General features: G+C 39.2%; 1 protein-coding gene across 1 annotated transcript in view; it reads right to left on the reverse strand.

Moving 5' to 3' along the window:
• Nucleotides 1-262: 262 nt before the first annotated feature.
• Nucleotides 263-15,149, reverse strand: part of LOC106934919 (dedicator of cytokinesis protein 3-like) — a 44,790-nt gene continuing 29,903 nt past the window's right edge. The window contains exons 17-40 of the mRNA XM_015015087.1: nt 15,030-15,136; nt 13,685-13,856; nt 13,505-13,602; nt 12,369-12,452; nt 12,166-12,266; nt 11,966-12,047; nt 11,368-11,538; nt 9,882-10,074; nt 9,640-9,767; nt 8,733-8,879; nt 8,516-8,614; nt 8,279-8,373; nt 8,027-8,102; nt 7,798-7,898; nt 7,617-7,675; nt 6,780-6,928; nt 6,591-6,676; nt 6,459-6,485; nt 6,270-6,365; nt 6,136-6,196; nt 5,948-6,041; nt 2,441-2,589; nt 721-807; nt 263-454 (exon numbers count right to left, since the gene is read on the reverse strand). Of these exons, the coding sequence (XP_014870573.1) occupies nt 278-454; nt 721-807; nt 2,441-2,589; nt 5,948-6,041; nt 6,136-6,196; nt 6,270-6,365; nt 6,459-6,485; nt 6,591-6,676; nt 6,780-6,928; nt 7,617-7,675; nt 7,798-7,898; nt 8,027-8,102; nt 8,279-8,373; nt 8,516-8,614; nt 8,733-8,879; nt 9,640-9,767; nt 9,882-10,074; nt 11,368-11,538; nt 11,966-12,047; nt 12,166-12,266; nt 12,369-12,452; nt 13,505-13,602; nt 13,685-13,856; nt 15,030-15,136 (2,639 nt within the window). The 3' untranslated portion in view covers nt 263-277. The remainder of the gene's footprint in view (nt 455-720; nt 808-2,440; nt 2,590-5,947; nt 6,042-6,135; nt 6,197-6,269; nt 6,366-6,458; nt 6,486-6,590; nt 6,677-6,779; nt 6,929-7,616; nt 7,676-7,797; nt 7,899-8,026; nt 8,103-8,278; nt 8,374-8,515; nt 8,615-8,732; nt 8,880-9,639; nt 9,768-9,881; nt 10,075-11,367; nt 11,539-11,965; nt 12,048-12,165; nt 12,267-12,368; nt 12,453-13,504; nt 13,603-13,684; nt 13,857-15,029; nt 15,137-15,149) is intronic.

Genomic DNA, 15,149 nt, shown 5'->3' on the forward strand with positions numbered 1-15,149 from the left:
TAGGGGTCTCGATATCGAAGGTCTTCATCCCTCAAAGCTTCCACTGGGAATGACCAGAAGCAGCTGGTCAGCAGAGCCAAGTGACCAGGTGAGAAGCTGTATTAAATAAGGCGGAGCGAGGCTGTTTAAGACCTTAAAAACAAATTGTAGGATTTTCTTTTATGTGTTCCTGCCAAAACCGCGCAGCAGCTGCAAACAAGTTTAACATTAGATTTAAACAAGTTGCAGATCATCTTTTCTACACGTCAGCAGACAAGCAGACATGTCCACTATCCCATTAGTTACATGTGGGAATAACAGACACGGTTTCCTGCTGTAATGCGGATTTCCGACCACTGCAGTCTCTTACCCTGAGGAAGAAAGGAAACTTCCTCCCATAGAAGCCCATCTTAAAGAACTCCGGCTCGATCCTCTGCTGTTCGATGATGTTGTCATAATACGCTGCCTCCATTTTCTGTGACACAAAGACAAACAAGCAGCGGAGCCATGATGAATAATAATTTAATCACACACTTTGCTGAATCCTCTGCTCTTCCAGAGGCGCGTGGGCGTGCTCAGGTAATTGGGACGTTGTGTTTGCACTTCACACCCCACAACCGAGCATCACGGTGACAGAGGGAGCTGAAAATCTTTCCTTACAGCATCACAGAGGATGCTTGTTTGATGGCAGCAGCAGCAGCAGCAGCAGCAGAAACGCGTAGCGTGAGGCACTTTACTTACCCGTATCCAGCTGAGACTCTGATAATCATATAAAGTCTCATACTGGAAAGCCAGCTCCCGGCAGAGAGAGATCCCATATTCCCAGCACTGTGGAGATATAAAAGAGATAATGGAAGAATGAGAAATGAATCTAAAATAAAAAATAAAAAATAAAAATAAAAAAACACCATTAAAATGATCAATGTTGTCATTATATTTGTCTGTTGCGTGTAAGGATTGAGGAAGATGGTTTTGATCAAACAGAAGCTTTTACTTGAGAAAAATTTCTGGATACTCCACCCACTGTTAGCAGCTTGATTGAATGAAGAACAAACATGTTTTAACTGGCAATGTAAGAAGCATCTTTGTTCATGGCAAAAGAGGGAAGTAATTAGATTTTATATTCTAAAATTGTAAATTGACACTGCGCTACCCTCCATTGGGGTTGGCTGTGGATGGTGTAGTTTCACAAAAATGCTAGAACCAATGATACGTTGGAGTTTTAACTCTTTGCTCTCCTTAATTTCATCAAAAAGCAGTTTCTGAGTTGTACCAAGGGAAAGCAGCAAGGTTAATTTCCAAATCTTTACATTCCTTCTGGTACCAACTTGCTGGGTGCTTTTTAACCAACACATTGAGCTATTTTTATCCAGTAAAAAATTTTAACACTCACTGCTTGAGGAGTCTCTATAATTTTTTTTCCCCTTCATATATAGCAATAACTGCAGGAGAAGGCAATAAGTTAATGAAAGATGACAGTTTTATTTCTTTTCAGCTGCTACCTGGGTCCACTGGGCATTTTCCTCTGCAGAGCATACGGGCCGGTCAACTAATTTAATTTTGCGGATGAACACCGGCCAGGGAGGAGAGGTTTGGGAAAGAAAATTACATTTCAACTGATTGCTCTTCCTCAGTATGAAGCACTGGATTAGTGCAAAAACTTTTATGTGAGTCATTTACATAGCTCCCTACAACATATACAAATACATCAGAAATTAGCTCCATATCGACCTGTTCAAACATTAAAATCAAGCATTAAATAGTTGTTTATATGATTAGATATTTGTAAGTGTCATACTAAGAAACTGGACTTACTTTAAAAGATACTTAAACTTGTGTGAACAATGCAATTCTGCAGCATATAATCCACTAAGAAATGTTGTTTTCGTAACATGTAAGCCTTTGGCAAATGATCAAGGAGGAAAAATGAAAAAGTTAATGATCAGCTGCACGTTCATGATGAAAATGTAACAGCCCTTCAACAACAGAGACAAAGAATCTTAAACAGAAACAGTACCAGCAACAAGGGTTCTCAAGTCCAGTCCTTGAGACCTACCAGCCTGCCTCCCTCCTCCAAAAACACCAGAGTCAGATATCTGAATTCCCTCACCAGCAGTAATTCAGCTCTGCAGAGTTTCTGCTAACAAGTAGTTCATTTGATTCAGGTGCTGGAGAAGTGGGATGATAGCACTCAAGGATTGGACTTTGGCACCCCTGAGTTTCAACCTTCTCCTTTCTATTTAACCACACAAATCTATTGATTTGTGTTTGTGTTTCAAACCAAATACAAATCATGTTTGGTTTGAAAAAAAATATCAAATTTACGTCACCGCAATTTTTTCCCTTTCCTCACAGTAAGAGACAGTAAAATGACTCAGACTGGAGAGCAATTAAATCATTAAGAAATGTAAGATATAAAAGACACAGCTGCAGAAAACAGAACAAAACAAAAGTCACTCGCCTTTCCCTTGTTGAAGTAGTGAAGGATTTTACGACTCAGGTTTTCTTTGCGTTGCCACTCGCTCTGACAGGGGTAGTGGAGAAAATCCCTCAGAGGCCGGTCCTCCCACTGCAGCAGCTCCCAGTACAGCAGCAGAGTGAACGCTGCCTCTGTTAACGAATAACAAGTGAACAAATGCATAACTATGTTTGATACAGCAAAGTAACATGAAGAGACGATGTTTTTTTTAGAGTAAAGAAAAGCAGAAATTTATAATCAGCATTTTTTTTTCAGCAACAGATGGTGTACGACCTGAAACACAGTCAGTGGCAAAAATACACAAGATGGCCTGAGCAACATGACTGTATGCTGGCAAGACAGAAAGTAGAGGTGGAAAGAACATTAAGGATGTTTAAATATTTCATTTCCAGGATCAGAAAGTTGTTAAAATTACAATATGTTTCAAAACACACAACAAAATCAGACTTTTTTTTTATTTTTATGGACATTTAAATTTCCATTAGCACACAAGATCTCAATAACCACTTCTTCCAAGACTAGAGATTTTCTGTAGCGTTCCAAAGGTCCAATGCCACCCAAGCTTTAGCTTCCTCACAGGAAATTTATATCCTCATTTAATATTTTACCATTTATTTATTTTTATGTACCTTTATGTGTAATGTAGCAGTGCATCGCATGCACATTACCTATGTCTTAAAAGCTTCTTTTTGCTTCTATGAACACCTGACATGAAGAAACCAGTACATGAAAACCAGAAAGATTCAATGATAATATGCAAACTTTAGCCTGAGAAGCTTAGAAATGAACCAAGAACATTCAAACAAAGCAAAGCAACAGCAAAAACAACTGTACCACTGTACATCTGCACAGACAGATATCGGTTAACATTCCTCTACGCACACACTAAGGGCTTGAAAGATGAAACCAGACATAATTTGGTGCCTCTAAAAATAAACATTTGCCCCCTTTACTTGTAGGAAATATCTGAATGAACCAATCAAGGCACACAATTGAAGCTTTCCCTTCTGTCGCCCGGGTGGGAGGAGGTCTGTTCAGCTGTTTCAACACAACAGAACTGCTTGTGCTTAAATTAGAACCAAAGGTCTATTTTTAATCTGAGAACGTGCCTATTCTGTAGATCCGCATTTCATGGGAAGAAAAAAAAAAAAAAGTCCACCAACGTTTTTATTCTGGCGAATTACGTGACTAAATGCCGTCTGTTTGAAAGAGTTTACATTCAAAATGTTTTGTGTTCAAATTAACACCAAGCTGATGAAGAGCCCTCATGTTGTTTTAAAAGTTCAGAGTGACAGACTGTGGTTTGCCTTTGTCATTGGTTCAATGCATAAAATACGCAGTCATAAAAAATATAACATACTATAAATATTCCAGTGCTGTTGTGTTGCAAGCCTTGAATGTGTTTTGTTAGCCACCCTTCGTGACCCACACTGTTCACTTAAGGGAATAGCTCCCATCCCCCACCATTGTGTCTCTTACTGTTCACCATGTGGCTTACTTCTGGCTGTGTTTGTGCCCCGGATCCCTTGATGTGTGTTTCAAGCAGTGACACGGAAAACGAAAATCAGGCCCAGTCATGAGGAAAACTTGCATGAGTGTCATTTAGTGTGTTGACACATCAAGTAAGGCACTCTGGAACAGCTTTAGAGTCGCAAGGTAAAAGCACACGCCATTAGAGTGCAGCTCAGAAGTGCAGATTGCAGCAAAATATCAAGTCAGCAGAGCCACAACTAACGCATGCAAAAGAGAGAGGAGGAAGAGCAACATCCATGGTAGACATGGAGCAATCAGAATTTTGTGGTTGGTTCTGGTAAGAATCGACCTGCCAACATGAATTTCAGCTGATTAAAGATAACAGGACTCACAACGTCTTTCTTAGCCTTTCTTATCCGGTGAGCAGTCACGGGTTTTTATATCAGAGCAAATAGGATGTCATGCCACTTGTGTCGTGCCAGGTTTAGTTTTTCTTTTTTTTAATCAATGAAAACTATTCTATAGTTCAAAATAAATCAAAATAACAAAACTTGTAACAGTTAATCAATGTTTGTGCTCTAAATGTTACAGCAGATTTAAAAAAAATAGCAAAATATTGGTTGCTACACTGATATATGCAAAATGTCTAATTTACTAGTACTTTAATGGCACCCTGTGCAACTCTCAAGGACAAATTTATTTAATTGTAGTAGAGAAGAAATAACACTGTTTACATCTAATTACTATTCTTTACATATAAATGTGCTAATTTCCGGAAATAAATAGGAAAATATTACAACATTCATTATGTCACCATAATAACTGTATTTCACAAAATAAGCATCAATAAATTCAAGGTCATAATGTTATATTTGCCAACAAGCATGTATAGTGTTGATAATATTTGAGCTGTGTAATGGATCGACGTGTCTTTAATGACTCATATGGAAGCAGCTACAGTTTGTGAGTAGCACTCTTTAATGCCACGTCCTCAGCCTGTTGCATATAAGCTGCAAAGTTCCCCTGATTTTCTGCTTACAGGACTGAAAGGGGGGATTATAAAATACAAACTGCACAGTAAATCTTTTTCTAAGAAGTAATAATAAATAATAAATCCAAGAATGAAAGAGTAAATGCCAGAAGCACATAATTATCTACCTGACATTTAGGCCATGAATTTAATCAAGGGAGTCTCTGTACTCTTGTTTGATTTTTTAAGGTTGGAAGTCTCCTATCTATTAACATGTTCATCTGCGTGGGAGCAAATAATAAAATGGGGGTTTGAAACCAGGTTTTATAATTTGATGCCCCATCTTCCTTTTGCATGAAGAGAGAGAGAGAGAGGAAAAACAGAGACAGAGAGAGAGAGAAGACAAAGAAAGAAGAAAAAAAAAGAAAGACATCTATTCGATATCCAAGTTCAAGTGAAAAAAAGTTACACCTGCATAGAATGTTTTTATTTTACTTTATTTTGCTTTTGTTTTTGGCTTTGTTATTAAATGCCAAAGGTCAAAATTAGAATTGTGCATTTTATAATTATCTATTAATATTCATTTATTTCTCTCTCAGTTTGATACAACAGTTCAATTACAAAAAGGATTTTGTTTCCCATCGGCAAGTTAATGTTTTTCCAACACTCTTATTTGTAAATGGCCACACTTGTAAGGTGCCGTTATCAATAGGATTAGCACCACTGATTCAGTAGCACTGATCACGTTTCTCCAGTGCAAATGTCATACTTTGAATGCCACAATTTGAAACTTGACTGACACACTTAGTTATTACTCCCTTTCCCTTTGTGTGCAATAGGAACGCTGAATCTATTGTGCTCTTGATATCAACAGACACAATATTTTTAGGGTCAATAAAGCAGAGCTCGCCTTCAATCAAAATGAAATTACGTAGTTGTACCATAAAAAATCAGCTGCTAAAAGGTTCTACAGCAGCTAGTATCAAAGTGAGCGTTGAGTCGTACCAAACTATGTGACAAAAACGTACTTGCAGTCTGAAGGTTACCTGTGAAATCCTCTGCCTGAAGATGCAGGTCACTTAGTTTGTGGATGTAGCGGATGTACATGTCCTCCTTGTTCACCTCTGATTTGTAGAAGTTCTGATGTTGCAGTAGAACAAGAAATAAAAAGCAGGTCACTTTTCCCCTTTTACGAAATGATCACATAAGATCGAAAGTGTAATGAATGTCTCACCATAAGGTTGACTGAACCGCTGATCTTCTTGTTCTCCATCTCGTCCCCTTTCATGCAGTCCCTGGAAGTGCAAGTTCCCTTTTTAAAGCCCTGAAAACAACATCATTATAGCACGTAACTTTACTTTAGCATACCTGTAATCAAGTATTCTCTCAACAAGTCTTGTGACTGATGTCACAAATGAGATGCCAGTTTCCCTCCATGTCTCCTGCTCAATCTTCTCCAGCAAGCTGGAGGAAAACACACATTGACCACAGATATTAAGTACAGGAAGCAAATGCCAGCATCGTTCAGCTTTTGGAAGTGCAAAAGTTATTCTTCACCTTGGATAAGGACCAAACAGCTGTGTTCTGTTGTGATAAAAGAAACAAAAAACAACAGGGAAAAAAATTAAAAATCTTAAAGAAACAGAATATTTCCTTCATAGTCTCACTGAGCATTTGTTTGAAACTCACAACAAGCTGAAGAGCTCTCTGTGGTTGTCATCGCCTTTCCCATCCGACACCATGCTGTCCAGCTTATCCATCAGCTCTGCCTCCACCTGGAGTTACGAACGTCCAGGAACAGGTGCGTTGTGTGACAAAGAGCTACGTAAGGACAGGGCACACACTCTGGATTTCACAACAAATCAATTTTATACTAACTTGTTTGAAATTCCCATTTTTCCTTTGCTCCCAGTCCATCATATCATGAAAAATTGGGATCATAATATTCCGGACCTCGGTCTGAGGAACTAAGGTGACACCAAGGAAGGGTCCCATCATTCCTGGGATGAAGTGTGGCTTGTTGTCACCTAGTTGAAATGGATTGATACAGACAGAGGTGTTTGTTGAACAACTCTGCTAAACATATAAAGAATACAAACACAATGGTGTTTTAAGCCACACTGAATTTCTTTAAACTGTTCTTATGAGGCCTCAAGACTTTGTAAAATGATACCGATCCTTAGATCTTTAAGGGGTTTTGAAAATCCCTTAAAATGTTATAATTTCTCTGTGACTGTAACAGAATGCAGTGCAACATGGGTAAGCTTAATTAAATATGTAAATAGGTGGAGAACAAAAGCACAAAATAAGAAAAGAAGAAACGTCAAGCCTAAGATATAGGGAGATAAATACTGCTGTGAAGCAATGTGGAAGCTCCTAAAGAATTGGTCTTAAATGGTGCTTTTGTCAAAGACCGCTGCAAACAAAATGCCTAAAGATGCTGCTTAAAGTTTCTCTTCATATTAATATTTCTATGTGTTGACAGGAAACAGCTTCATTCTTTAACTGCATTAGCCTTTTGTAACCGCTGAGTGACTCCTATTTCTGCATGAAGTAGTGAAAAATACAATAAAACATAAAGAATTGTTGCTCCACATTTGTGACTAAGCCTGACTTTGGAAGCAAAATATTAAAAATAAATCATAATACATTTGCAATGTACTACACATACCTCACTTAAATTATTATTGATGAAGTGAGCGACGGTTGACCCACCTAATTTCTGCCACATGCTGAAGAGCTCATATGCCATTATTACTCTCAAATCCCCATGCCTACAAAAGGAGATTTAGAAGTGAGTAATAAGATACATTGTTTGAAATCTGATAAAAATAACAATAATAATAATAATAATAATGCACATGCTTATTTTTTAGAATTTGAGAGAGGCTTTTACTTGTCCAGGGTTTTCTTTCTCTTGGCAGGAGGGAGTGCTTCCAGCTGCAGACTGGGCTGGTTGATGTAGAGGACAGTGAGGCTGAAAAAGGAGTTCCACACCTAAAATACAAAGAGAAATCCACATAATTAGCAAGTAATACCATTTAAATGATTACATAAAAAGCATAAAATATCTAGTGGTTTTATGGAGTTATGGGTTTTCATCGTTTGCAAATGCACAGACACACCTTGAAATCAAAATCTCCCTCGGAGAAGTTTTTGTGCAGCGCCGGAGACAGAAACTGAGTCGTCACTACGATGACGCTGCAGAAATACGACAAAGTGTAAAGTAAAAACAAGCCGGCTGCCAAAAGGCGAATTTAAACACTTGCAACACAAGCATCACCTTCGGATGAGTCTCTGGATTAGAGAGCTGGCTTTGTTCACTCACCATCTGCGGGATAAAAACCGTACAACAGAAGCAAAGAAGCAATACTTACTGGCTGGTTAGGAGACGCATGACGCTCCAGTCTCTGGGGAAGATAGTCAGCTTCATCAGGTTTCGAAAAACACAGAAAATCTTCAACAGAAACTCCTGCGGGAAAAGAGGCAACAAAAATCTGCTCAGTCCAAGTGTGCAGCCAACAGACGGCAGTACAAACTTTCCCTGATGTCAGCTCAGGTCTGAAACTGAGAGAACTGAGCAAAGACGTTATCAGACTTTTAGACTCTCTCGCCTTTAGTTCCTCCTTGCTATGGAAACTGTTGAGAAGGTGGTGGAAGTGGATCTCTGTCATCTGTCTGAGGAGAGAAAGGAGGCAGGAAACGTACTCCCCCTGCAGAGAGAGAGAGAACAAGTACGAAAACACATAAATAAACCTGCTCAAAATAATGACTAAAGTTTGCGGAGTTTTGTTATCATCCTTCAAAGGGGCAGATTGAGTGAAGGCTTACCGTTATCTCCGCGGTGCACTGGGGACAGCGTTGTCCTCTGGATGTCTCCACAGAATGAGATTTGCTCATGATGGACAGCAGAGTCTGCAACAGCACATCCAGAAGGCTCTCCACCATCATTTCCACTTCTTCTTGAACAGAGGACTCCTGAGAAGACAGTCAAATTAAAAGAGGATGAGGAAAACTTTAAACCACCATGAAGTATGTGATTGATAAAGTATGGCGCCTAGGCTACATTCACACAGCGGGTCTTCTGATGGGCAATCAGACTAGTAATTTATTACTACTGCAGTCACACTTCTGTGTGAACAGTTTATGACCCCAAAGCAACCCGCATTCTCAAAAGTAATAATGGATCGATTAATTTGATCCATCTGTGAATCGATTTAAAAGTTGTTGAGCAACGGGAGCCAACGTTGCTCAACGTTGAGCCAACGTTGAGCTCAACGTTGTTTTTCCTTCTTCATAAAAAGAAGGAAAAAGCTGAGAAAAAATTAAAGTATAACTACTAGCAATGGCCTTTCGTGGAGCACTGATGTCAACTTCTGTAGACTAGTCTATTTGGAAATGCAGTCAGATGACGTAAAGGTCAGATAAATGCAACATGATCGTTCTGACTGCAGATGCTTTGAAAACTATGTATGCATGTACTACGTATTCAATTTAGTACCACAAATGGAAGTAAAAGATCGAAAGAAGGACAGAAGGAAGGGTAGCAGTAGGATGAAAAATAGCGTATGGAAATAAAAAAGGGTTTCTGATCTCTATTTTAATGTGTCATAATTATTTGGACCTGGAAAACCTTTAAATAAAGTTCAATAGTTCTCTGTACTTACACACACTGGAATACTAAGCTTAGTAGAACTAAGTAACCCTGTAATTATGGACTTGGTAAAGTGTACTGCACCATGGAGCTGGTCTTGATTATTGAAAAGATGCTGCTCAGGATCCCAGAACAAATGAGCAGCTCCCTCTGCTGGCGCAGATGTAGATGGATGTGATGCAGGACGACTGGCAGCAGAATACTCCGGGACTCTGAGGCAACAAGCAGTGGGGGAAAGCAAGCAGAGAGCGATGAGGCGAAAAGCAAGATTATTGTGAGGTAAAAAACAAAAAAAAAAGATCCTAAATCCTTCATGTTTGTCTCACCAGGAAAGAAGAAGAGTCGGCTTTCAACTGTACGAGCAATCGACTGAAGTTTGACCACGTCCATGGACTGACCAATGTCCACTGTGCTGGGCATGCTCCCTAGTGTGCCCCTGACATATTCAGCTACCTCCTGAACGGTGAACATCTGCAGCAGCTCATCGAAGATGTCTGGAAAACTGTTCAACAGTGCAGCCTATGGGGGCAGAGGGCGACACTAAGAAATCATTTACAGCACACACATATGAAAAAGTGTCTGCATGAACACCCTAACAATGACACTTAACATTTAAAAAGATATAAAATATACAGCAACATTATAATACTTAAAATAAGTAGAACAAGCAGATTGCTACTGATTCTACATGACTTTTCTTCAATAAAAGCCAAAACTATAGTTTATCTATATTGTTTAAAACAAAACCAGTTTCTGAAAAAAAAAAAAACATCCTGTTGGAGAGGGCTGATGGCTTCACATCAACTGCTGCATTGTGGATCCAACACATGGGGGCGCTGTAACTTACTGAAAAGGAGGAGAGTCAGGAATTATGACCGCAGAAAAGCGTGCAGCTGGTCACGCCTCTAAAGTGTCCAGGATCAAGCCATGGACAGAGCAACAGTGACAATAAGGCACTGAAGCCTCAGTTAAAATAATATCTAAAATAAAAATTACACCAACACTAATACGACAAAACACAAATGAACAAAAATCATTCTATAACAACAGCATAACCAAAGGAAATATATAACAAAATGACAACTGGTAAAAGAGGAAAAGGACTTTTTGTGAAATTAGAATATCACTGAAAAGATCATTTATGGTAGAGAAGGAAAAAAATAATAATTTTATACACATAAAGTGATCAACTTTAAGTGCTGATTAGGGTTTACAGCTAATAAAAAAACAACTAAAGTTTACTAGAATATCAATAGAAAGCATTTAAACAGAAATGTCATGTTATGGTCGACATGATTATGGAGAAGTGTGCTTCCTTCACAGTCTTTGAGATTCTTCACAAGGAGGCTAAGCAACAACATGCCATTGATAATATGTTGCCTTTTTACTAAATCTTGTTGGAAAATTGACTAGAAGGAAAAAGTATGACACAATTGTCACCATCCTCATGTCAAACCACTCCTGAACTAGAGACAAAGTCAGAGACATTGTACCTGAGCTAAGAAGAAAAAGGACTACACTAATGCTCAGAGATCCAAAGTCAAGTTTTCAGATGAGGATCACAGTCAAGAGGAATATGATAGACCAATTAATCTGGACAATTTGGATGCTACTATAAATAAAACAACCCTCACAGGAATATGTTTCTATTTGCGATACTCAACGATAAATCAGCCGGAAACATGAAATGCAAACACTTGAAATGTACCACCGTGCTTGTAATAGCATTGTCACCTCCGAAGCGGTTACACATTTGTACCGTGTGTATTTTGAACCCCAAACAGTGAAAACGTTTGACAGGATGTGTCTAACCTGTGTGAAGACAAGATTCTCTGAGCTGCGGCTGTCCAGACTCAGGACAAAGCGGATTGACTGGAAAAGCTCCTGGATGCTGGCCCTGAACTGCTCCTCCTCCATCCCACAGGTGGCCCTCGAGTACAGGATGCGAGACTGGACTATGAACTTGAACAGGTACTCCAGTGCCTGTGGTGAATTAAGTGCAGGATACGGACGGAGACAAACAATCAGATAACCCACCGTACATGTCATCTCATACTTTTAGATCCCTGGCAGAGGAAGCAGGCCTGACCACCAAATCAGTTTAAGGTTAAAAATCAATATATGAAAGAAATGATTGCAATCGGGCAGCGCGGTGAAATATCTTTTACCATTATCTTGTCACAAAGGCCACATGAAAAGGCCGCACTCTTCCCATCAATACCCGCAGAGCTTCACAATGACTTCCTTTCAAATAAATTGTGCAGGGAATTTACTCCCCGAGTTCCTCCTGTGGTGTTGCATTACTTCTTATCAGCTCCGTTTCTGTTTGACCATTTCCTCTTTCGGAGCTAATTAATCCCCACTGAAGGAGCCTGATCGGAAGAAGGAGGAAGCGAGTGTGATACTTTACCCTCATCGCTTCCTGTATGTGGTCCTGCCGGACTACCTCAGCCGAGCGGTCCATGTACCACTTCAGGCATCGAATCAACTCTCTGCAGACAAATTAGCTGGAGTTAAGAAACTTCACAGACATCATAAATGAAAAAAAAAAAAAAAAAAGTTTTAAACAAGCTGCAGATTGAGAGAAGAATAGGGTCAGATTTGCTTTACTTGTACGCCAAAGCGCCGGCAAAGTGGTTTTGGATGTAGGAGTCTATTACTGGTCTGAAGTGGTAGAACCGGCTGTCCCTGAGCAGGTTAATGATGAACACCTGAGCACACAGATATACACGTTACATCCCATCTCCTCTGCAGAAAAGTCACAAGACATGATTTAAAGTGTGAGCGCAGCTGCGTTCTTTGGATGCCCCTACCAGAGACTGGAAAACGAGCGGTCCGTATTTGTCCGTGTTGTCATCTAAAAGACAGAAAAGTGTATCCAGGACATCTCTCAGGAACTGCGATGGGGGAAAAAGTAATAATGTCAAAACAACTGTGGCATGATCTAAAACAGAATCAAAAGAACCTAAAAAAAATTATAGCCCCTTCGGTTTAAAATGTAACACGTTTTCATTTATTCTGAAATTATAATATGACCTAACAGCAGTCTTAAATGCATTTCCATGTATTCAGAATATGAAAGATGTAGAAAACACTTTTTTTAATCCCATCAGTGTCCGTGAGTTTCCGATCAGTAATCATTGAATGTTGATGTCAACTTTCTCATAGCCATTCGTCGTACTGACCCTGTGTGACCCTGTGCTTTTACAAGATTTTTTTTGGTGTGGTTTTGGAAATTGACGGTCTGACGGGACAAGCCCCTCCCCCCTCACCCACTTCCCCGCTGTCTGACCGTGACGTTTTCCGCTCTCTTCCTGAGTGTCACGCTAAGGCTGCTGGAGGGTTAAACGACTTGGTTACATAAAAGATGTGGTCGACTCTACTTGAAAACTGGAAATGGGTCTTCATTGTGTCTTTCTGATGGATTACGATCTAAATCATATGGCCACTTCAGATCACAAATGGTTCACCGGGCACAAAATTAACCTTCTTCAATAGGCTTCGCAGCCCCCAGATATAAATCTCATAGAAAACCTGAGCAGAGCTGAAGAGAAAAAGAGTATGAGAGAAAATCTCTGCATAATCGATTGAGAGATTGTGCAAAGAAAAAAGGTGAACGATTACTTTCTTGGGAAATGTTAAAGATTAGTCTAAGTGCTCTTCTATCGACAAAAGGAGATTTCAAAACATATAAATAGCAAGAATGTCAATAATTCTATGTACTGCATTTTATTTCATGTAAAATTCCCCACTGTACTCAAAGGTTCAATTATTCTTTTTATTTTTCAGTTTCAGATTGTTTGACAGTAAAACAGATAAACGTGTTTCTCGAGGTTGTAACATTTTTTACCAGGAATGCCAGTGATGGCGAGAATCGCTGCATAAAATTAAGAAAGAAGGTAAATAATCCATTCATTCCTCATCGTCTCAGAAATAATGGTGTGATGACCTTCACAATCTCCTCTCCGCTGATCTGTCGCAGTCGACCGAGGATGTCCAACACCCTGTCCGGATGGGCCTTCCAGTTCAGGAGGGCCAGGAGGTCCACTAAAAATTAAAGTAAACCAACATTTGCCGAGTTGAATCAAGTATGAAATATGGAGGACTGGTGTGTTAGCTGGTAAATTACCGTTCTGAGTGAGTTTTGTGGAGCAGAGGATGGTGGAGACCCAGAATGTTTCTTTAGGGCTCCTCTGGAAAGGCAGGTTGGCTGGCAGGTTGGGGCAGCTGTTGAAGTCCTCCTTGCAGCAGGGGAGGCTCAGGTACAGCCCCTGGTTGCTGAATGTGGCATTTTCATCACACTAATGAAGGACGGACATGGGAAAGGACTGCTCAAGTTTGGAAAAACATTTCACAGCAAAACGACCTTTATAGGAACTTCATGAATGTTTTGGTTTATTGATGTGTTTCATAGTTGCTTGTAGGGCAAATTCAGCATATTAGTAGTGTGTCACTGAAAAACTAAGACAATTAATTATTAATTTGAAATGTGACACTGAAATACATTTTAAACATAAATTGAATAAAGAATACATTTTTTAAGAAGCAATAGATATTCATCTAAAATCCTAATATATGCACACATTGAAAGAGTGCAGAGAATACTTACACTCAACAGACCAAGAGCCTGTACTTTATCTATTATTAATTCAGAAATAGAAGCAACAATTCACTTTCATTTATATAAACAAAAATAAAAATAAGCAGGTAATTGTTCGTGACGTCTTTAGTTCTAGCAGTTATTAAGTAACAGGTTCTCTGGTTTTGGCCATAAACTCAATGAACCTGTTTTGTGAGTCGCATGTGAGTTCAAAACCATTTAGTTTATTCAATGAACCAGATCATTTCTGCAGAAAACTGGTGGGACACCACAGACTAACTGCAGAAAAAGGTAATAACCCTCGCAATGCACACATTTTCAAGTAAGTGCACCGTTTAAATATTTATCATCTAGGATTCCAAAAAAAAACAAACACAACAAACTGGAATTATTTGGTATCTAAAACGTAGATGTTAATCACTTGAATACTCTTATAGTGTTAGTAATTACACAGCAACTACTATAGATATACAATTATTTATTTTATGGCTTCAGCGTGTTTCTGAACCACTTCTTAGAGCTACAATACATGCTAGCATGTTAGCACCTGCCCGTCTTTCTAAGCATTCTTTGGAGAACAAAGTGTCCAGAGTTGAGAGAGATCAGACTGCACAAGGTAAGACAGATAACACAAGAAAATGACAGACAACAGCCCTGGGCCAAGCTTGTTGTGAGATATTTTTGGATCAGTCATACATGGCTGTTGAGTTCATAGAGGGAAGAGCAGAAAGGATCTGAAGTCGATTTTTTTTTTTTTAAAGTTCATATTTTCCATTGCAAAGCGTGATTTAAAAAAAAGTATAAGATGTGAAGACGATACAAGTTAATTCAAGCTAAATATACATCCAATGTGAGTGTTATGGCATCGCCGTACCTTGTACACATACAGCTCATGGACCTCGTCTGAGAGTGTGGTCCCATCCTCTCTCATCAGAGGAGTGAAGGCAAAACCAAACAACTTTTTCTCTCCTTTGTCTTTAGCTGAAAAGAAGAA

Source organism: Poecilia latipinna, unplaced genomic scaffold (genome assembly GCF_001443285.1).
Source record: "Poecilia latipinna isolate Pla-1442-1.1 unplaced genomic scaffold, P_latipinna-1.0 Scaffold1881, whole genome shotgun sequence".
Classification (NCBI taxonomy): domain Eukaryota; kingdom Metazoa; phylum Chordata; class Actinopteri; order Cyprinodontiformes; family Poeciliidae; genus Poecilia; species Poecilia latipinna.